The sequence below is a fragment of the Ciconia boyciana genome, chromosome 14 (assembly GCF_034638445.1).
Source record: "Ciconia boyciana chromosome 14, ASM3463844v1, whole genome shotgun sequence".
Lineage (NCBI taxonomy): Eukaryota > Metazoa > Chordata > Aves > Ciconiiformes > Ciconiidae > Ciconia > Ciconia boyciana.
Window position 1 is genome coordinate 9098977 of NC_132947.1, and position 23703 is coordinate 9122679.

The 23703-nt window shown below is 42.6% G+C and overlaps 1 protein-coding gene and 1 long non-coding RNA gene across 5 annotated transcripts in view; one reads left to right on the forward strand and one right to left on the reverse strand.

The window, feature by feature from the left end:
- LOC140659317 (uncharacterized) overlaps positions 1-22600 on the reverse strand; it is a 39840-nt gene extending 17240 nt beyond the window's left edge. The window contains exons 1-6 of the long non-coding RNA XR_012045089.1: positions 22157-22600; positions 20991-21395; positions 19888-20008; positions 16381-17781; positions 10244-10294; positions 8589-8642 (exon numbers count right to left, since the gene is read on the reverse strand). This is a non-coding gene — a long non-coding RNA (uncharacterized lncRNA). The remainder of the gene's footprint in view (positions 1-8588; positions 8643-10243; positions 10295-16380; positions 17782-19887; positions 20009-20990; positions 21396-22156) is intronic.
- KCNG1 (potassium voltage-gated channel modifier subfamily G member 1) lies at positions 13529-22970 on the forward strand. Of its 4 annotated transcripts, none has more exons than XM_072878807.1 (5): positions 13529-13646; positions 13899-14076; positions 18083-18196; positions 19456-20260; positions 20763-22969. In XM_072878807.1, the coding sequence occupies exons 4-5, from the start codon at positions 19502-19504 to the stop codon at positions 21531-21533; spliced, it is 1530 nt and encodes a 509-aa protein (XP_072734908.1). In that variant the 5' UTR covers positions 13529-13646; positions 13899-14076; positions 18083-18196; positions 19456-19501; the 3' UTR covers positions 21534-22969. The 4 variants fall into 4 exon arrangements, with proteins under 4 accessions (XP_072734908.1, XP_072734910.1, XP_072734909.1 ...); XM_072878809.1 differs by having other exon boundaries at positions 13550-13646; positions 13896-14076; positions 19459-20260; positions 20763-22970; XM_072878808.1 differs by having other exon boundaries at positions 13550-13646; positions 13896-14191.
- The last annotated feature ends 733 nt before the right edge of the window (positions 22971-23703 follow it).

Genomic DNA, 23703 nt, shown 5'->3' on the forward strand with positions numbered 1-23703 from the left:
GAACAATAATGTCCCACATTGCTCCCAGGGGAGACGGCGCTATCCACCCAACCGCTCAACAAGTTGTCAGTGAAGGCTTCACTGAGCTGGCGACGGAGCAGCCAAAACCCTATTCTGTCCCCAGGGCAGCAGCACATTTTGCAGGAGGAGATGGGGATTTCTATTTGTTGAACAAACAGAAAGTCTCAGGATGTCATGGAATCCCACTCCAGACACCACTTGAAAACTGATGATTTATTAATTAAACAAATCCCCTGCTAGCCAGATGCAGTCTCCACTGAGCCATTCTGAAGCGTACCAAGCTCCACAGCTGCAAACATGACTTGCTCCTTTTGGCCTCTTAGTACAGCTCTACTCCATAAAGGGTTATAGCACAAATATTACAACCTTAATGCTACCTTTAAAATCCTTGTCTTCATATAAATATGACTAACAGGATTTATACCAGACCCTCGAAGAGAATTGGACCCAAGCAGTCCATCAGCTTTTGGTGTTCAGAAAGCCATGGACATCCTGTAACTTTCTTCTTGTGTTTGTTTTGGCAGATGAGTCTAACAAAATGCCAAAGATGAGAGAAAACAAACCTAAACTTCCCTTTGCTGGAGGTAATTAGCTTCCAGGTCTGACCTCCACTGTAGTTCAAAAGAAGGCAGCTCCAGGAACTGACTCTTCACATGCTGCTTGTCTTGCTATAGCTATGTTAGCCTGTGAAATCTTTACAGAAATACCTGTACAACATTTAGTGGGAACATAATTAAACTGCTGAGGAAATGTTTATACTGATCTAATTTATTCCTTTTCCTTCCTAGTTATGTCTATACTGGTGTAAAGAAACATTGGGCAATGCTAGCATGACTAGTCCAATTTTCTAAGGTACCTTTGACTGTAAAGCCATGAACCAAGAGGAATGAGGTTGCAAAATAAATGCAAACAGAATTCAGTACAAAACACCCATAAGTATATCCATAAAAATAACTGACTGAATTAATTATTAAAGTAATTTTATATCCTCAACACTACAAATTGCAAAACTACCTAAGTGACTCCAAAATATCCCTAGTGAAGCACTTTTGAAAATCCCACACTGCAATTATGTTCTGTTTTACATCTCCTGGATGTGAAACACTTTTCATGAGAGGACAGTTAAGTCACTTACCGAAATAGAGTAGATGGTATCTCTCCACCACACACTGTGTTGATGCTTGAATGCCCATTTTCCAATTAAATGGTGCATTGTAGTTTTATCTAGCTGTCTGACAGAAAAGGAGTAACTGCCCAGAACTCATTAATAACTTTTTATCAATGTACTAACTGCTAAACTAAGATTTGATTAGCAACGCAATCAGACATTATAATTATGACAGCATTGCGGAGATTATATAGAGACTGAAAAGTGTGGAGACTTTTCTGATATTTGTAAAAAATAAAATAAATCTTCACCCTCTGTAGTCCTAGAATGCCTGCAGATACAGGGGAGTAAAGTGACCTTAAACTGTATTTGTTCCTACAGAGGAACTATCCATTTGTGAGTTATTTCAACAGATTTGTCAAGACAGTGCTGTTTTCACTATTTTATGAGAGAAATAACAAAAGCTAACATTGTTCTTCTATTCCCAACAGCCCCGAGAACCAACAGAGAACTCAGTTGTTCAGTGCACACACACCCCAAATCCCCTTCTTTGCCAGATTAAACACAGAAATGGCATAAAGGACAGATTTATTTGGCTCATGCTGGAAAATTACTCTTCTTTATTTGTATTGTGGAAGCCTCTAGGAGCCGCAGCAGTGGATCCAATCCTCACTGTATGAGGACAAACAGAATTAAGAGTGTTAATTAAACCACAAGATGCTTAAAACCTAAACCAAAATACACGCCAAATAAGAAAGAACTATGATAATCTGTGAACTTCCATTCTGTCCACACTGTGCCAAAAGACGTCAGCAAAAGCTACGAATGCTACAACACTTAAAGAGCAAGAGATACAAAAAAGCCTCAGTCTGAGATCTTGCTCAAGATATATCTGTGACCCCACACCAGCTCTCATTGAAACTAAGGGAATTTTGACATCAATTTCAATGGGAAAAACAAGCAAAAAGTTGCCATGACCAAACTCCAAAAGTATGCAACCGAAGCCTGCTGCCTAGAAGGGCTCCTAGCAGGAAGCGAGAGCTGCGCACAGTTATAACCAAACAGGAAGTGTCAAGAAATAATATTTATTTTTAGATAAATCCATGAGTTTCAGAAGTTCAGTAAATGTGAATGACTAATGCATAGTAAACCACCAGCGAAGAACCTGATTTTATACTTATGATTTCTACAAGAATTATTTTTAGAACAACATTTCATAAACTTAATAAGAAGGAAAAGAATCTTATTAACCAGAAAGCTGGTCTACATTTTGTGGCAATTTTGCTCTAAGCAAGACATACAGCTGAACAATAATTAGGTATAATAACTACATTATGCATGTCTTGCTTCTTGTATATGAGGTTCCATTTCTGAATTATAAGAATTACACATTGTTTTAACTTTGCATTTATCTACCTGCTACCATTGATTTTTTCACATGCTAGGAAAACCAAACCTCTCCTTGAGAGAGCTTGCCTGGACTCTACTGTATTTTCTTTTTTTAACTGTTAATAATTTCAGCAGCTATTGAGCCATAATGAGATTAAATTAATAATCTGAATTTAGCAAAAGAGATGTTAAAGTTCACCATACAGCCATGAAAGTATATGGCAGATTTATTTATTAATTTAGAAAGAGAACAGTATTATGGTGCTATATATTTAAAAAAAAAAAAAAAACAAAACAGTAACCCACAGGGAAGTTTTTGAAGCGGGATCAAAAGTATTTATTTTAGGGCGACTTACAGGTAAAATTTAATTAGTTCCTTTATTAGTAAAATGTAATCAGTCCCATGAAAAGGCACCACAAAGGGGTTATTTACTATATGCAGTTGGGGGTCTAGCTACAAGGTTAAATACTTTTAAAAATATTTTAGATGAATGCCAATTACTCGTCTCTAAACAGATATTCCTCTGATGGGATAAACATATACATTGTGGTGATTAATGACTACCCCTACCATGGGGTATTTTCGCTAACAGGTTTCCAAAGATTTGTCACAGCAGATCTGTGTAAGCTACAAGCACAACGCTCCACCAGCAGCTCCTCATGCCTTGTGTGCAGACAGCACCCATGCAAGCAACGAAAGACCCCGAGAACAGCGGAGTCACAGGCCTCCCATGGAAAAAAAATCCTATGCAAGCTAGACTTTTATTGCAGTATCTGTCTTTAACATCAGCAACAATGAAAATAAAAAATAATAATGTGAGTGTAAGAAGAAGGGTCAGATGGCTGGTGTGTGATTTTCCTATTCAAAAAACATCCATATCGGTAGGACCCAAAAGCCATCATGCCAACTGACAGTGTTTATAAAAAACATTGTAAAGTCTGCATATCAGTGAAATTTGTATCAATTATAAAGTTCACTGCACCAGCCAGGCGGTCCAAGTCCTCGACGACCGAGTTCTCACTCAGGGGACAGTATTCTGAGCTTAAACACATTACAGGGTCACATATGTGGGAATTTCACAGTGCTGCACCTTTTCCACAGTTAAAGAATAGAGGATATCAGAAAGAAAGTCTCCACTCAAAGTACCCGCAGTGATGCCAATGGGTTCCCTGCCATTTGAGGGTTCCCTGGCATTGCCCAAGACACAGCTGTGTCAGGCAGGTTTGTGGCAGCTATGCAGCAAGCAGGCAGAGCTCACCCTATTCCCACCCACTCTGGAAGGCATTCTTTCCAAGGGATGCAAAATGACCCCGTGAGGCTCCTTGGGAAAAATGGCTTCGCTCACAGAGAACAAAAATATCACAGCCTGGCTCTGAGTTTAAGGGACTGCTTTAAATTTTCATTAGAGATGTAGAATTGCACTGAGCCACAGGAAGCAGAACAGTGGTGGATGGTCAAAAGCACCATCCATAGAGTCAAACTGCAGTTCCCCACCCAGATTCAGTGTTTACCACTGTCAAATATTTGTCTTTTTTTTTTCTACAGGGCTTACAACCACTGATGAAGTCTTTTAATCAAAAGTGCACAGCACAACTTCAAGCATGTAATCAAACATTCATTCACGCACCGATGTATTTAACAAGCAGAGTACAGATACAAAGAAACAGCAAGATGCTGTTCCCGACCAACAGAGCCAATGGCAAGAATCTTGTTTTCACAACTGCATGCAACAAATAAGCACATTGAATGTTTGCATACTAGCACGTTTCATCTGAGCACAAAGTTACCCCTTGTGCATGCAGAGATGGTAAATTCCTATGCAAATGGCCAGTCAGATAGTTTCGCTATTATTTGGGACTATAATCATAGTAACAACTCTGCTGCACACAATTATCTACAAGTCCCACTGAGCCTGGGAGCTCATTCTGGGTTTATTTTACAGTTTATTCTCCAGATGGCTCCCTTTCTAAAGGGAAGATTTCCAGCGGCGAACATGTGCATTTTTTTGCGATTGAAAATGTTCTGCCTTCGCAGACACAAGAGTCAAAACTACTGAGGGAAAATAAGCACAGGCTGTACAGTAATCTCACTGGTGTTGCAGAGTTAAGACAGGAATTCAGATCTCTCTTGCATACCTCCTAGTGTCCTATCCACTGCCCACTTGTGCAATTGCACGTGCAGTCATGCTGCTGGGTGAGCAAATGAAGTGCGTACCTATCGCTGCGTTGGGCAGAACAAGGTCACCTGTGTGGGCCCGAAAGATATACCCATTCGTACCAGCTACCTGCTCACTTAAATAATACAAATTCCCCAGCTTCTAATTTACTCTTTGCTTGGTCAAACCTGAAAGCATAGGGTTCCTCTGGATGAGAAATGTAACGATTAGGCCTTTATTAAGTATTGCGTTTATTTGCAGAAATACTGAAATGTAAATCATTTCAATTGTACTGCGTACCCACACCTTTTTGTAACAGCAATTACAGTAGTCATGCATGACGGTTTTTGCCTAATAAATTTTTTCTTTTATATTGTCAAAATCATTTTAAAAACTGCAACACAAAATATGTTATTGTACAAATCAAAAGTGTTATGACTAAGATAATTATTTCACATTCACTGAATGTATCACGAGTATTAAAAATTGACTGAGCTAGAAAAAGAAAAGTAATGGAAGCTCATCTCATCTTCTTAACTATATCTTTGAACAGAAGTGAATGCTTGAAAATTGTGTGCCTGGTCATCTCCGGTGACATTTTGACAGTTTGAGGAATCTATCATTGGGGAACAACTGGTAAATTTAGTTTGGCATTAAGGACTCTCTCCCTCTTGAGGTGTTTCATACCACAGGTTCTGTTTTGAAAGCAGGGCCATTTGGCCTCTCTGTTTCTTTTTCCTGTCCATGACAGACAGAATTTTAAAAGGGCTGACAGTAAGAAGTCATTAATTTGAAAGACTCACATTCAAATGGAAACAGACTAAAAGAAGGGAATGGCTGACCCCAGATTTCTCCAGTTTCCTTGCAGAGGGCTTGGAGTCTGACACCCTGGAATTTCACCATGAAGTAAATGCAAGAAACTAGCCCTAGAGAAATAAAAGATAGGAATATGGGTATTTAGCTATGAGTTTATCCAATGGAGAGGAAAACTGACAGCATGAAGAGGCACTATTTTGTTGGAGGAGATACCATCTTCTGTCCTGGCCATTCTTGTGCCCTCTTCAGAGCTTACTCTCAGCCCAAAAACCTTCATGGGTGAAGGCGAGACAGAGGCAGGGAGCGTGCACCGCTGTGCTCTTTGTTGTCTGCAGATTGCTCCATTTGTTACAGAGGTGGTATACATGTTTCTTCCCACTGTGCCTTGCCCATAAGGAGTGAACTGCAATCAGATGGGTGGGATTGAGATGGGTGGTGTGATGGAAAACTATGGTTGTGTGCTACTGTGGGAGTCCAGGGGAGCTGGATGGCATGAGTCTGTTCCAGTAAAGGGGAACGAGAGAGTCCCTGCAGTGAGCTCTGCACTCCTCCCCAGACCAAGCAAAGCACGGATATGGTCAGTTGGGACCCAGACTTACCAACCTGGTGTCCCCACCAGCAAGGTCTACAAAGCTCCAACAACGTTGACTGGGAGTTGCCTAGTAGAATTCGTATTTGCATCAGTTCGTCTCAAAGACACATTCCTAGACCCACATGTAAACTATATGAATACACCCACATTTTTTCAGTGCCTGAACATAGGAGAGGAATGATGGTTTTCTTCAACTACTCTGAGGCAGATGCGGTAACGAAGTACTTAGGAGCATTATCCATTCTTACTCATAAAGCTGAACAACACTGATGCTTAAGCACATGCTTGGGAAAGCATTTCTCAGATCCTTGCAAGGCTCGCTCAGTTCAGCAATCTGAAAAAAAAGTGATGTGTTTTTGGAAGTCTGCCAGAGCCATGATGAATAATACACTGTCCCTGATAGTTTCAATACAGCAGTTCCCTGAAACTCATTTCAGCCAAAGAGCCTTCCTCTCCTGTAAACACTTTTGCTGGTCTTGTTGGTACATGATATAAATTAATTATTTAAGCCCAGCTGAAGTACTGCATTTTACCAAACTTTATGGAATACAAATATTTTAAAACCTGGTTCTCTGATTATGTGCCACACAGTTCCAGTTGCATGCCTAAGCTGAAAAGGAATTCAAAGTGACAAGAGTCATCTGCATGCAGAAATTCTCCTGTTTGCCCTTTGCTAGTGTGTTAACCACATAGATTAGGCAGGAGTTATGTAAAATATGTGAAATGTATGCATGCAGAGGTTCCTCTCCTCACTCCTGCATTTACAGGATTTTCCAAGGTTGGATGCAACCTGAATTGGAGTAGAGGGCTACACTGCCGAGTACTTGAGGCATACCATTAAGTTTAGGAACATATGCTGCACAGGCCAAACTAAACCCCTGTGAGGCTGCCCAAGTACATCCATACCTCTTGACTTGTTTAAATTAAAAGGAGTTTTCTGCATGACTGTGCTCCTGACTTCTTTCTGTTTTCCAGTTTTAGATCCTGTTCATTTCCTAATTTCTTTGTAGAGTAAGAGTTTATGCTGATTCTGTTTTTATGTCCACCAATGGATCCTACTCAGAAACTTTCCATTTTTCAGCACAGCAGACCGTAGGTATCAGTACACACTATCCAGCCAAAGGAGTACTCAGAACATTTATCAGCCTATCTGCAGTGGGGATATGGGGGAGGCTGGCAGCATGAGGTACTGGAGTAAAATTTCAAGTGTTTGTAAATTAATTTTAGTCACATCGGCCACCTTGCAAACATAAACATAACATCTACAGAGCTGCAGATGGAGGAGGTATGTGTTACTCTTCACTCCTTCAACGCCACAACTAACATGATACAGACGTGCAGAAGCTCGTGCAGGAGTTCTCCCGAATCGTTTGCAGCAAGAACAAACAGAGGCAGAACAGCAGAAAAGCCTGGTTCTGCCCATGCACAAGCACAAACACAACACTCACAGAAAACTGTACAGGGACTAAAGCTAAAGGAAAGCTTTTCTCCAAACACAAATGGCTGAGGATTTGTTTAATGATTAAAGATGAGCGTAAGATGTCTAAATGTAATCCTCTGTCTGCTAGAGACCCTCTGTGATCTAATGCAGGTGATTCCAGGTGGGACCCCTCTGACCACATGTGGGCATCGATGCCAGAATTACCTAAGATGACTTTCACGGTGAACTGAGCCCTGAGTGACCCATTGAGACAGACACAGTTTATTCGTGTACCTTAAGGTGGGTAACCATACTTGGTCAAATGCATCTCAATTGGCAATAAAGGGAGTGTAAGGTGATTAAATTGGCACATTTACCTCAAGCAAGGCAGGTGAGGAAATCTTTAGCATTCCTTGGAAAAAGGCACCAAAATCAAACACACTGCGGCAGAGGAGACCGGGGCTTACCTGCTACATGTGCTCAAGGGGAGCTGCACTGAGAGCTTTGAGACATGCTTAGAACAGCAATTCTGAGGCTTTTAGCCAATTTCTTCGGGCTGGCAGAGCCCTTCACTTCACTGGGGAACTGCAGTGGAGGTGAGCAATTCTGCAATGCAAGTGTGCATCTGTGTGGCTGGGAGGGACACGTCCCAAACCAGGGCATGGAGAAAGCGTGTGGACCATGTTTTGTAGGCACGCTGAAGGCTTATTCCAGTGGAAGGACAGTGCAAGATGTGAGGAGCATGGAAATACAGGAATGTGGATTGTTGGGTCTAGTCCCCTGCTATTGCAACCCTGTAATATAACACTTCTGGATCTAAGCAAAAGTGAATTCCAGCAAAAGACAAATTGCTATTTTAACTGGGTTATTTGTAATAAAACTCAGGGACATGTTTTGAAGCTTTATCCATGGTAAGGTGCGCTACAGAAGCACTGCATTAAGAGTAATGGAGCTATTCATGAGAAAAGACAGGAGAAGAGCAAGCAACAAAAATGCCCACACAGGACATAAATCAGCAAAGAAATGTTTCACTGTGCAATGACAGGAGAATTGGGTCCACCTGCAGCCAGCATGCAATCTGCTTACCTTGAGGGGGCAGATCTCCCCTCACAGCCGTCACCTTGAACTCCTCAGGGGAAGCTGACAAGGGCAATAGTATTTCAAACAGCAGTTAGCATTGAAACACAGAACCGTTCAGGCCGGAAGAGATTTCAGGAGGTTTCTAGTCCAGCCTCCTGCACAAGGCAGGGTTAGCTATGAGAGCAGACTCAGTTGCTCAGGGCTTAATCCAACTGGCTTTTGAAAACCCCCACAGACGGAGACAGCAGAAGTGCTCTGGGCTGCCTCACTGCTTGGCTGCCCTCATGGGAAAGAAGTTTTTCCTTACTCTCTTGTTTCAATTTATGTCTGTTATCTCCTGTCCTCCTGCCATGCACCACTATGAAAAGCCTGGTTCTATCTTTCTGATAACCTTCTTGTTGATATTGGAAGCCGTTATGTCTGCCCGAAGCCTGCTCTTCTCCAGGCTGGACAAGCCCAGTTCCCTCAGTAGAGCATGTACTCCATCCACTGACCATCTTGGTGGACCTCTGTTGAATGCACTCCAGTTTATGGATGTTTTTCCTGTCCTGAGTGCCCAAAACTGGATGCAGTATTGTAGAAGTCATCTAACAAGAGTCAAGGAAAGGGAAGTAATCACATCTCTTGGTCTGCTGGCTAAGCTCCTGTTGCTACATCCCAGGATGCTGTTGGCTTTCTTTGCTACCAAGGCACATTGCTGGCTCGTGTTCAGCTTGTGGTCTACCAAGATCCCCAGGTCCTTTTCAGGAGAGCTGCTGAATACTACCATGCCCAGCATCCCATCAAACAATAGCTGTTGTCTGAAACCAGATGAACTCTTGTGTGGAGTGAACCAAGAGGTCCCACTAGGGCCCACAGCTTGAGAATTTCAGAGCAAGCCATGATCATTACCTGAATCTTTAGCCACTCAAAGCCCTTCTTTCTGAGTAGGACTGTCACACGGGAGGGGCTGATAGAGCAGAGGACTGACAAGTGCTTGCTGCTTCCTTTCTTGTGGATGGTGCTAATGGCCAAGTGGTTGCACTCCCTCTCTCTCCCCTTAACTGTCTGTACCCAATATCAAAATCATAAGTACAGGTACTTTACTTATGTAAGTACATTTCTTTCTATTTTCTTCCTACAATAGCAGAAATCAAGGTACAAATGGAACTGGGTATAAACAGAAATAAAGGGACGGATTTCCTTCTTAAAGGAATTCCCTTGTTCAGTCTGAGAAAACCACTGACACACAGCAGACGGTATCATGGGTTTTGACATGTTCTTTTTTTGAGACCTTTTTGAGCCTCTGTGCAACAGTAGTCCGTGCTATCCACTTTCAGCCTAACATTTTGCATACACATTATATAGCGTCCTTATAAGACAAAAGCATTAAGTTTTCTAAGACCAGGTGAATAATTGCCATCCATAATTTATTCAAAGAGTTTTGCTTCTATCTCTGTTTACAGAGTTTTTCTCAAACGGATGGCATTTTTGTAATGTATTAATTAGTTGAAATTTTCTGATGAATAAGTTCTGTGAACAACCCTTGGTCTGTAGCTTGATTTTGAAGATTCTCACCTGTCAGCCATGTAGATACTTAAGTTATTTTTTATAAGAAATTAATTTAGCCTCTTGCTTTGTTTGGAAAGTGAGAGGTGAAAGGTGCTGTGAAGTTGAAATACCTTGGTTTGCTGGCAGCGCTGCTCCTGACTGCAGGATGATGCTGGAATTATCTGCAAAAGCCAGAGAAATGATAGGACAGGATTTCAATGTCAACAATCAAAAGAACAGAAGGAAAAGCAGCCACAGGCTGCAAAAGTAATGAAAGTGGGATTAAATTTTTTCTCTGCGGCAATGCTAATTCTTCAAGGAGCACAAAATAGTAGAATTACTCTGGGAATCCTCAGCCAGTTCGCCATGCAGTCAGCTTATCACTACAGAAAAACTGCTAGCGCACTACTTGTTATCTTCAAGGGCATGTATCACTTCTGTTTCTCACGTGAATTCTGTGCTCATGAAGGATGCAGGCAAGACATGCCTGAAGAGTAAAGACCTCCATTTCCCAGAACACATTTAATATTGCCCCAGCCAATGATCTCACACCTGACTTTTGTTTCTCATACAAATGTCAATGAAGTCCTTGACCTCAGCCAAATCTGCCAAACAAGTGATTTCTACAGTGAGTACCAAAGCAAGTTGCAGGACATTTGTATTTACACTGACCATCGAGTAGTAACAATTTTCAGTCATTATTGCTCAAAACTGGATTTGAAAACTGCTTATTTGCAAGGGACTGTTCTGCTCTCTGTCTGTCTTCGTGAGCTGCTCTTGGTCTCCAGATGTTAATGAGATACCGATACAAAGAGCATAGTCCGGTGTGATTTATTAAATACTAAAAACACTGCATGAATCATACAGGGTGGTAACGAGTTCTCCTTTTGTGCCATGCTGCTGTGCCTCTTGCTGAAAGGGTAGCTGTAGCTTGTTGGACAATCAGAAATCATAGAAATACGAGCTGGTAAATGTCTCAGAAGATCACTGAAACTCTCCCCTGCCCTGAGGCATGGTCATGCATGCTAAAGCCAGTCCTGATAGCTGTTTATCTAACCTTTTCTTCAAATCTTCACTGAACAGATTTACAACCTCCTTAGATTCCAGCTGCTCACACAGTAATAGTTTTGTCTGGTTTGTTTGTTTTTTTCCTGATGTCTAAAGTAATCTCCCTAATTGCACTTTAGTAAATTGCTTTTTATCCTACCATTGGTGGTCACAGAACAACTGTTTGCTGTCATCTTTATAAACGTGTTTATACATTTGAAAACAGCTGCCATGTCCTTACATTGTGTTTTCTTTTCCAGATCAAATAATCAAATTCCATCTTTCCTCGTAGCTTACATTTCCTAAGCCTCTTACAGTTTTGGTTGCTATTCTCCTATCTTGTTTGCCTACATCTTTCTTTAAGAGTAAGTGTAATGCTTGAAGCTGGATAGAGTGCTTCAGCCAAGTCTGACTAGTGCTAAACAGAACAGAAATAACGCCCTCCGATGTCTTATATATGATCCTCCTGTTACTAGAGCTCAGAGCAACACGACTGTTTTGCAGCACTGCACAGTCTACGATCCACTAGAGTCCCAAGATTCTCTCCTGCAGTATTTTTACCTAACTAATAGTCCTCATCTGACATGTGATATTCCTTCCTATGTGGCATACTACATAATGTTTCTTCTAGAATTTTATCGTGGTGAGTTCAAACTGGGTCTGCAGTATACCAGGGTCATTTTAAATCTCAGCCTTGCACTCTGTGGTTGGAATCACTGCAAATGTTATAGAAGTGCCCTCCATTCCGTCACCCAAGTTATTACAGAAAACACTGACCAAAACTGTTCCCAGATAATTCCCTGGGAGACCCTACTTGATGTGTCCTTCCTCTTTGACAGTGATTATCAACAAAGGCTTTTCAAATATAGGCTTTCATTAACAAGATTATTACAGACTATTATACAAAAGCCAAAACTCTTTATACATGGCACTGTGGTCAGTAAAACCAGTTACCTCCCTTCTGCAGATAAAGGCTGAGAGCCACGATAAGAAACCTTTACAAAGTCAAATAAAAATCATATCAGGGAAAAAGAAACCCAAGTTGCCCACAGCCGCAGTCGCTGACAGCCCTCTACACAACTGCTGTTAAACAGCTACCGTTGAAGAATATAAGCATGACTATTTCTGTATGCCCACACAATTCTGAACCACGGGCCAATTTAGTTTAGAAAAAAAGAGGTATTTTGCTAAAATTACCATAGTATAGGTTTTTCATGTGTATTACCATAGCAACAAAGGACCTCACTTGAAATGAGACCCCCCCACTGCTCTGGGTGAAGTGTGCAAGGCTTGTAATGAGAGACAGCCCCTGTCCCACCGAGCTTAGAGGTGACTGTCCCCGTCCTGCATCACCTGCAGGGAATTCCCTCTAAGACCAGTGCCTAAGCAGGTAAGAAAAACCAGAGGCCAAAAGTGTCATTATCTCTACCCACCGGGGACAACAGCACACGGGATGGGAGCGGTTTGCACTTGAGTCTGTGACAGAGCTTAAGCTGCTGGTTTCCCCTTAACCCTGGCACCAAGATTTAATTCACTGCTTTAAGACGGAGATTAAATCCACACAGAGTAGCTTCCACCCAGATGTCAAACAAATTTCATTAAAAGTAGAGATATGGAATGCTCTCCAAATCTCTGGCGATCAATAATACCAGTGTGTTAATTGCCGCCGAACTTGGCAAGGGTGTCACAGGACTAAAGCACGGTTTTAGCTCTCCTGGAGTCACTGCTATGGGTTGCGGGGGGGGGGGAGATGCGTGATGATTTATGCTTTCACGGCCACTTCTAACGCCACTTCGCTAACCAATAAATAAAGAAAATTACCGTGGAACGGGAAAAGCACCCGAAGTTTTCCTGACGACGGCAGCAGCCCGGGATGCCACCTGTGGGCAGCCCGCTGCCTCCAGCCCCTCCCGGAGAGCTGTCTTTGGGGGTGGCGGCGGGGCAGAGGCGGCGGGGCCCCCGGCCCGCAGCACCGCGGGCGCGCAGCGGGCGCGGGCTGAGGCTCGCCGGGGCGGGCAGGGCAGGGCACGGCCCGGCCCGGCGCCCTCCCGGCACCAGCCCCGCTATTCCTCCTCGGGAGAAGCGGCTTCGGCGGAGAGGAGCGCCGGGAGCTGCTCCTCCCCCGTCCCCGCCGGCAGGTCAGCCCGGGCCCGCGGGCGAGCGGGGATTTCGCCAGGAGCGCCCGGCGCAACCCGCCGGTCACCGCCTCCGCTGCCGGTCACCGCCTCCGCTGCCGGCCGCGCACCCGCGCGGGGCGGGCCGCGGGGTTTCCGCACCGCCTCTCCGGCCGCACCATGCGGAGGGTCGGGGCCCCGCCGCCCGCCCGCCCCCCGCCCCCCGCGGCCGCCCGGCCCGCACACGCGGCCGCCCCCGCCGCCGCACCGCGCAGCGGCGGCGCAGCGCGGCAAGCACGGCCCGGCGCCGCCGACCCCGCGGCGCGGGGCTGCCGGCGGCCGCGCTCGCCGCCCGGGCGCGGGCAACTCGCAGGCAAGTTTCCCGGGAACTTTTCTTCCAGGAGCGGCGCGGGGCCGCGGGGCAGCCGGCAGCAGCGGGGCGAGCCGCGGGGCCGCGGGCACGGCCCCGTCTCGGGGGGCAGAGCCCGGCCGGGGCCGCCCGGGAGGGGGGGGTTCCCCTGGGATCCCGCCGGCCGCCCCCGGGGGGGTGTGCGTGGCGGGGAGGGGGCGGGGGGGTCGTGCGAGTCCGTGCACGGTTGTAGCAACAGGTTTTCTCCCGCAGCAGGGATGGAAGAGAGGGACTGTCCCCCCGCGCCGTCACTCCTTCCCCACACCGGGCTGCCTGTGCTGCCAGCAGCGGGAGGCGGTCGGCTGGCGAGGGGCCGCGCTCGGCTGGTTCCTGCCTTTCTCCTGTCCTGTCGCGGAGGTGGCTGGCGGCTGTCGAGGCTGATCCATCGGGCTCGGTTTGTGATGCTCGGTCTTCCCCTTCCCGGCTCTCCCTCTCCCCGAGTCCTGTGTCTGCACAGTGCAGTATGGAGGCTTGTGTTTCACGTTGCTGCTTCTTTGCCTAATCTGAAGGTCCTTTATAGCTTTACTTTTAAAATAATTAAGAGATGTCTTTTATATTGATCTATTTACTGACTTCTGTTCGTTGGCAGCTAACACATAAAGTTAACTATTCTTGATAGGCAATGTATTTCTGGCAGATTTTTTTTCATTGGAAAAGACTTGGGGGGGGGGGGGGAACACGCATAAAATAACTCTTCCATGACTACGTATCTCTTCATTTCAGTGGCAAAATAGGTATCTATAGAAATAAATTATAAATCCTTTATTTTTTAAAAAGATGTTTAAGAGATTGTTTTGAATGTGACTTACTAAAATTTGTTGACATAAATATATTTCACAGCAGGATAGTAACTATAGTTATTAGTGGTAATGTATTTCAGAACATTCTCCTGGGGATGTAAGTTATCTGCAAAGTTATTTCACTTCTGATTATTATCGGCAGAGTAAGGCTCAGCTTTATAAAACCAAACACTGAGTAACATATTCATCATAATTCAGTTTGTAGGTTGTCATAAGATGCCAAAAAGCATCACACTGTCTAGATCAAGGACAGCAATATACAGATATGAGCATATTTTTTCAGATTATATGATTTTCAGGATAGTTTTGTTTCATATTCTACATGGACCTTTATAAGTTTTACTTTGATTTGGTTGGAAGTTCACTTTGCAAGCAGAGTTGAAGTTTGAGATCGGTTCTTACTACATAAAGAGCTGCATGAGTATAGCTTAAAGTATTTCAGGAGGGTACCCCGACAGTGTCGATACCGTACGGAAATCATGTGTCAGAAGATAGCTGAATTTAACACTGCTTGAAGATACTGCTTATTTTAACTAAGGAAAGAATAAAGGAGGAAGGATCACTAAACTGTAAAGCAGTTTCTTATGGAATTCTTTAAAAAAAATCACTGTATTCATATTCACCCTGCACTGAAATCTGAAACTTTTTTTTTTCTAAACTAAATTTACCAATGGTAAAAAGCAACAGAGACAAGTTCCAGGCACTGGAATTGATAGAAGAGTCTAGGGGGGAGTTATGCATCTTCCTTGCATGCTTGTTATCATCCAGGCGCAACTTTGAATTGTCTGCATCACAGAGCAGTATCAGGACTCCTTGCAGGAGCTCTGATTACATCAGAGATGCACTGCAGAATTCAAAATACTGCAGAGGACACTGGGGGGGAACGACACTTGCAGTGGAATTTTAGCATGTTACTCATGATTTCTATTTCTTTCCCTCAGAAGGGCATCTTTAATAATTCTTTCCCCATTGTCTAGAAGTCTGGCACCCTTCCTGAATTTCTGCTGAAAGTAAGGGCAGTACAGATTTCTAATTCGATTTCTTCACCAGACATAATGGATAAGAATATCATCTTGTGCAAGACAGATTGTTGAAAAGATGTTATATCTTGCTTCACATGCACACCACACCATTCAGAGTCACCAAGAGCCCTTGCTATGGGCCAGTTATTCTGTATTACCGTAGTTTCTAGAAGCCAGAACAATGATCGGGATTGTATAATATAGTAAAACACAGTTCTTGCCCCAGTAAGCTTACAAACAAAACAGGAAGTGATGCTGAGAGAGAAGTGATTTGCCCAAGATGAGAATTATCAGCAGGGGAGCTGGAGAGATGAACTGGGCTTCACTAACTCCCAAGCACTCAAAGGGCAGAATGCTATCTTGGACAAGGAGGGATTTTACCCTTGGGCCTTACTTAACCAGAGCAGTTTTATTTGAGGATTTTACTGTTACAGCATATCCTTAAAGTTCATCTTGTTTAATTGTTGGGAAAATTGTTGCTATAGGCTAATGTGTTTTTCTGACTTTATATTCCAGTGTGTTGTCTTTAATCCTTAACGCATTTCTTACAGCCATCCCCAACGTCATCAGTCTGCAATGTATGAATAAAACAGTTTGCTTGTTTTTTAAGCTCAATAGCAAAAACCCCTTTCCATTAATTATATTTCTCCCATCTTAAAGCATCATTCTGTAGGAGCACCTTCCAAAGGAAAACAAGAAACATATAGAGAAATGTATGGCTTTATTTTTCTCCTTCCTCCATTCCTTCAAGACAGGCCATCTTTCCTATTGCCCTTTATTTCCTCCTTATTCTTCCCCCTTAGATATGATGCTATGATCCAAGGCAAAGAACATGTAAATAACACATGTACAGCATCAAATACCGTAGCTGCCTACCTGGGATCTGTGGGCTTGCCAGTTCTGGTTATGGAAAAAGAAGGAGCCACCTTTTGTAACTGCAGTCGTTGTGTGTTACACAGGGGATTAATTTGTCCAATTTATTGTCTCGCACAGGTCGAGAAGCTGGAAGCGAAGAAAGAAATTCTTTTTTCTTTGCTCTGTTGTTTCACAGTTGATGCCTCAGGGTTACAGTGTGTCTCTGACACACGCAGAACATTTACATTTGTCTCTCCCCATTTCTTCCCATTGTGTCAACAATGGATGCGGTGGGAGATCAAACCAGTGACAGAGATGAGCTGCCTCCTCATTTTCCCTGTCTGAGATTCAGAGGATAAGTTGTTGCTAACCAACATCGTCTGGTATTACAGAAGGGAAAACGGTTAACAGCTCCCATTTATCCATAGTCCTATATCAGTCATAATCTTTATTCTCTTTGGGCCAGCCCTGCCTTAGACACAGTTGAGGCAGAGGGGAAAAAGCTTGTTTTTAAATAAAACAGCAGTTGCTCTAAGAAAAGGAGCCCTACATAAACATACGTCAGGTAGCCCTGTTTTTCCATATCAGACCTATAGCTTGAACTCCCAGTGGCATTATTTCTACTGATGGTGTCTTGGGAATGCTTTAACAGAAGACCAGCTCTGAGGTCATTAGGAGTACTTCATGTGATGGGACTGTATGTCAGGGTAATTGCAAGTTCAACTGTTCCGTACTTCCTCTGTTCAACATGCTCTAGCCAGCACTATCTGAGCCAGCTATCACTCTCCTCAGATCCCTTCATTTATCTGAGTCCTGCAGCTTTTCCCGTGGGCAATGGCAGAGTGCCACCATTTGTCATGAAGCTCCACTGGTAATCCCAGTATTGGCTAGAATTTCCTAGAATGTGACTTTTTAATACAATTACATTTCGTGTTAATGTTCTTTCCGAAAAAAAGACTTTCAGGTCAGCAGGCCTTTGCTCAGTCTTTCTTGAGGCAAGAGACAAACCGAAATCAATTGGAAATTTATTTGAGTGCACGCCTGCGGGATTTTGTCATTGTTTGCACCCACCATTACTTCCAGAGGAGTTGAGAATTGCCCATCCCCTGCCGTGGGGATTTCCAGAGTCATAACTCTGGAGCAAAGACAAGCAACTCAGCAATATGGCAAGTATGTAGCGATAAGGCACTGAAAGCTAAACACAGTTAAGATTTTGGCATGGAGAATAGGTTACTTGCCAAATAGCTGTTCGCAAATCACTAGCAATAGTAATAGAGATCCCACTTCGTGACAGAAGCAAGATGACAAAGCTTACCTCTTCGCTTACCTCAGGCCAGGAAGTAGTACCACAGCTCTTGGAAGATCTGACTCATGCCTTGTCCATTCTTGTATATCCCTGTAGGCTTTCTTTATCCACATGCCCTAAAGGTAAGTAAATGAATGATTTCCTTTTGTACTAAAGAGAATTACAGATCAGGAATCAGGAAATACCACTCCATCCAAAGCTCACGTGGGGCCACCTCTTTGTAAGAGTATGTCAGGAACTGCTCTGTTCAGAGCGATCCCTCTGGGAAGTTTAGGAGCAGGACTGAAATAGTATTTTATTGAAAGCAGCATTGTAAGTCCCTTTGCAGCAAGGAAAGCCTGTTGCTCTTAAACTGAAGCGCAGCTGTGTTTTGAGTACTTTGCTGTTGTATATTCATGGGTTTTTCTTCTATAATAGGTATGTAACACTATTGATGTGGTTTATAAACCCCAGCTTCTGAAAACGACAGTTCTGAGTTTAAGGAAGTCACCCTAGCAGGGATATATCCCCAGGGTGTGCATCAAAGGGGAGGTAAGTACAGCCAGGAACAAAACTATGTACTGCTACTGAAGCCAATCAACTGTAATATTTATTACTTTCCTGTGAACTCAAGGCTAGAAAGTCAGAATACTTGTGCATAATTAATATCTATTTATTGTACAATCTACTTAATAAATAAATACTCTTATCAAATGAAACTCAGCGACTCCACGCATTAAGCTGTAGCTGACTGTACAGATGGAAGATCTAGAAGCAGTACTGTACAACTCTCCTGTGTATGAGCGGACTTTCAGTCTGACTTTTAAAATGCAGTGAGTTAGTGAAGCAAAAAGTTTAACATTTCCAGTACTTGCTTTTTATACCCATTTGAACTCTGTGGTGACTTCATTCCACAGACTTTGCACTAGTGTTGTGTGAGCAGAATTTGAACGTGATTTTCAAAGTCGCCATGAGAATTTTTTGGTTTCCTGTAATCAGAGGTGAAGGCAGTCACCTTGGCTCTCAGCTACTGTGCAATCCATTGTTAGGACAAAGACCTATGACTGCATATAGGGTGTCAGTTGTAACTGAAATAATATTCCAATGTTTGTATAGAAATCATGCATTTCTTTGCAATCTTTTGTAAATGAGGCTGTAAAAAGGGAGTTGCTATGTCATTAAATGTATATAAACTCTATACATTTAATGTGATCATCAATATAAGTGGGGGTTTTTTTCCCAAAATTGTTTCCATATGGCCTTTTAGAAATTGGTCTTGTACTAACTGTTTCTTAGAAGTGTGTATTTACTGAATTACAACATAATTGACTTCTGATTCTTCCTATATACTTTATGCGTACTAAAATACTTAAGATTTTTATGTGTAATAGTTAAATATAAAATTTCCTTTTCTACAAAACACACTTGAATTCTGTGTTCTTATGTGATACTGTCATAATTTGTATACTTCCATTCTGAACCAGGAATATCCTGCCACATGCAGGAATTATTCCTGGTTTCCCTCTATATCCAGTGGGAACTGAGACCTCTGTATCTGAGGCAGGAGAAGCCCCCCACTGTGACAAATATGCCAAGCAGAGCTCCTGAACAAGGGAGCAGCCTTGATAGAGTCAGTTCTACCCAGCTGCACAAACCCAGCCTCACCAGAAACGTCTTCTGACCATACTCAGCCACTGCTGTTTTCTTTCCAATTGTTTTATAAATATTTTTGAGCTCCAATGACTACATTTGTTCCAAACTTGAAAGCAACCTCTCATTCACTCACCCCATATATCTTTTTTTTGTTCCAGAAGACACTTGCAGAAGTAGCAAAGTGATGTGAAGTTATCTTCCAAGATGACTCTTCTACCTGGAGAAAATTCCGACTATGACTATAGTGCCCTGAGCTGTGCTTCAGATGCTTCCTTCAACCACACATTCTTTCCAGAAACAGAAACCCTTAAGGGAGTCTTTTACCAAAGAGCCAAGCTAATTCACCCTCAAGAGGATCTCCTGAAAGGCTTTCACCCTGATGATCGGAAGCATCATATTATTATAAACGTAGGGGGCATTAAGTATTTGCTCCCATGGACCACGCTCGATGAATTCCCATTGACACGTTTGGGACAACTAAAATTCTGTAACAATTTTGATGATATTCTAAACATCTGTGATGATTACGATGTGACATGTAATGAATTCTTTTTTGACCGCAACCCAGGGGCATTCAGGACAATCCTGACCTTTTTGCGGGTTGGAAAACTTCGGCTCTTGCGTGAGATGTGTGCACTGTCTTTCCAAGAGGAGCTGCTCTACTGGGGAATTGAAGAAGACAACTTGGACTGGTGTTGTAAAAGGAGATACCTGCAAAAAATGGAGGAGTTTACAGAAATAAATGAACGGGAGGATGACCTCATAGAAAATGAAACAACAGGTGAAACAGTAGAGGAGACAAAAATTGGCTTGTGCATGAAAAAATTGCAAGACATGGTGGAAAGGCCCCAGTCTGGCCTCCCTGGAAAGGTGTTTGCTTGTTTGTCTGTTTTATTTGTAACTATTACAGCAGTGAATTTATCCATCAGCACCATGCCTGACCTGAGGGAGGAGGAAGAAAAGGTAAGTTAGCTTTTCAGGATGGAAAATGGTATGTGCTGGGAAGAGCAGAACAAGTACAAGGTCTGATGGCATTGATTTCAATGGGGATCTTGCAGCTGTCTTTAGAGGGGGAAAAATAACACAAAGAATATTCAAAATCTTACATGACTGTGTTCAATTACTTGTAAGAGAATTAACCATATCAAGTTTTATGTCCAAAGAAAACTTTGTTAGTGTGCACTCTTCTGTACAACTGTATATTAACTTGTTAAGCTTTGTATTTATTTGCTATTTAGAAAGCCTGAAATTACCGAGCAGTGTCTTCTGTGGAATAAGTAGTCCTTTTCTAAGTTTTGCATTTAACTTGTTCCAATTTGTCAATGTGTTTCCCCATAGCAACAGCTTCGATTCCTTTAATATTTTGGGTTTAAAAAAACAACACAGAAACCTCTCTTCCTGTCACCGTACCAACTAAAATAGTTATTATCCAGTGCCGATTACAAACTCCTCCTCTTTCCTGCAGGGTGAGTGTTCCCAGATGTGCTACAATATTTTCATTGTGGAGTCTGTCTGTGTGGCATGGTTTTCCCTGGAGTTCCTGCTAAGATTCATCCAGGCAAAGAGCAAGTTTGCATTTTTGAGGAGACCATTAACCCTGATAGACATAATAGCCATTCTGCCATACTACATCACTTTGCTAGTAGACACCACTTCAGTGGGCTATAAAAAGCCCAGCTCTGGGAGCATCTACCTGGACAAAGTAGGTCTGGTCCTCCGTATTCTCCGTGCCTTGAGGATTCTCTACGTCATGCGGCTGGCCAGGCATTCCCTGGGGCTGCAGACGCTGGGGCTGACTGCTCGCAGGTGCACCCGGGAGTTTGGTCTCTTGCTGCTCTTCCTCTGCGTGGCCATCGCACTGTTTGCACCGCTCCTGTATGTCGTTGAGAACGAGATGGCGGACTCGCAGGAGTTTACCAGCATCCCCGCGTGCTACTGGTGGGCTGTCATCACGATGACCACGGTAGGCTACGGAGATATGGTTCCCAGAAGCATTCCCGGCCAAGTGGTGGCACTGAGCAGCATACTGAGTGGCATCCTCCTCATGGCATTTCCAGTCACCTCCATCTTCCACACGTTTTCACGCTCCTACATTGAGCTAAAGCAAGAACAGGAAAGAATAATGTACAGGAGAGCACAGTTCTTATTAAAAACAAAGTCTCAGATAAGCAATGCGTCACAAGGGAGTGATATTTTATTCCCCAGTATCTCTTCTGAGACTAGGGACAATGAATGAAATTTAAGTTACTATTTCTCCTGATGTCAAGTAATGTTTTGTTGTATCAGATTGCATCTTTTAATTTGCTTTGGAAGCATTTTACAAAGGTAACCCTCATATTAAAATGAAGAAAAGGAGCTATTAACCAGGAACTGATGTGGTTTAAGAAGTCTATTATTATGCTGTTTCTTCCCCCCCCAGTATAATGTATAGAACAGATCTTTCACTGAGATCATACAGTGGGATTTTAGGAATTAAAAGTTCTCTGACAAAAAAAAAGAACAACATATAATTATGTACTTGACAGGCTGGTTTTGCCATTTGTAATACACATTTTTCCAACTGAATCACAATGTATATAATCATTAAACAGGCTGCCATTTTTCTTGTTCTTCTTGTATATAAAAAAATGTAAATACAACAAAATTAATGGCTACATTCTCTCCCAGTAAAACGCCTTAGAGCGTAATGGAAATAACCACAGATGTTTGTCCCATTGTGCTCTTCAAAAAACATTAAGTAAGATTTGTCATTCACAACAGCAACTGTATCTTTGCAAGTCAGCCCTGAACGTACCAGAAAAGACGACTTGAGCTGTTTGTATCATAACCTTGCTAAAGATGTAAATACTTATAGCTCACCAGCTTCAAAATTTAATTGAAGTTACAGTGTTGATCCTATGTCATTGAATGCAGTATTCCCAGGAACAAAGTCTTTGAGTTTTGTAGCATTTAATATTATTATCAAGAGGTGACTAGCTGCAAATCAAATGAAATATGCATGATGAGATGCCAGTCGTTCCCTACCATCTGTTTCCATGTTTTTACTTTACCTCAGATATGAAACAGAATTAAAAGAGGCCTGTTTCCAGGGGACACCCTACCATTACTTAGCAAATCGATGCTGCGGCTACCCATTCACATTCAGCATTTGGTTCTTTAAAAGGAGCAGAAAATATATGGTCGTGGGCACTTGCCAATGATGAAAAACAGAAAATATCATTTGAGTCATGGAGTGGGGGGGTACTGACAGCTTTATACTTTACTGTCCTCAATCCCGAGGGACTTAAGACTTAATTAACTCTACCTTTGCCAACATTACAGACATCATAGTAATGGAGAAAATTTTAAATAGGATATGAAAAGGCAATCAAGGTCCCAAAACACAACCACGTATTCTTCATCCACATGTGTGTCCTGGTCTAGGTTCTCCTGCTGAAGTCAGTGGGACCACATGGGTCAATGAGACCCTCAGGTTTGGCGCAGGTTTCTATGGAGATTAATGACAGGCCTCCCATCTATTTTAGAGGGAATGAGACTGGCTTGCATAACATCTCAGGAATAAAACTCAAGAACTTTACAAAAAAGAATTAAATCCACTTGTTTGATTTAACGTGTGCTTAGAGGTAAAGAAAGGCTAACCTTAGGAGTTTCACTTCCCCCCCCCCCCCTTTTTTTTAGTAACTTTACTTATTAACACTTAAGAGCTAGGGAAATTTAGAAGTTCCCATCACATTCACCAATGCTTCTCTATCCTAATTTTCAGAAATACTATTGCTTATTGGCATTTCTGGAGCAGGTTGCTAGAAATGCCAGAATGCATGATGGTTTTGTGACTTAAATTAAGGCCAAGGGCACAAATGTTGTCCTTTCAAAAAGGGTAGAATTCATTCCTCAGCCTATGCTATTTGGCCAAGCCCTCGTCACACTGGTTTTCTTTTCAAATATCTTTAAAATACAATTTGAAGGTGTTCTGATATGCTTGTTCTTGAAGAATAATTTAAAAACTTTTAGAAATGCACTTTACAAATAATTAGGGCTCTAGCATTCTTCAGCCTGTCATAGGTAAATATGCCTATGGAGCATTACTGCAGAGTGCCAAAATATCCAGTCTAAACTCTTGCCAATTAATTATGTGCCAGAGCTACAAATGTAACCAGCTTTTCACTCTTGTTCTTCAGCTTTAATTAGAGGACAAAAAACAGGAACATCGTGACAAAAAAGGGACACATTTTCCATCCAAAATACTCTTAATTTCAAAACTGTTTGATCATCTGTAGCATTGGCTCCAACACAAGTGCTATACATCCTTCTACCTTTGTGTCAGCATTCATTATAAAAAGAACTGGTAATTAGATTAGTCCTGTGAGCAACAGTTGCTTATCTAAGAATGTGTTTGACAGGCTGAG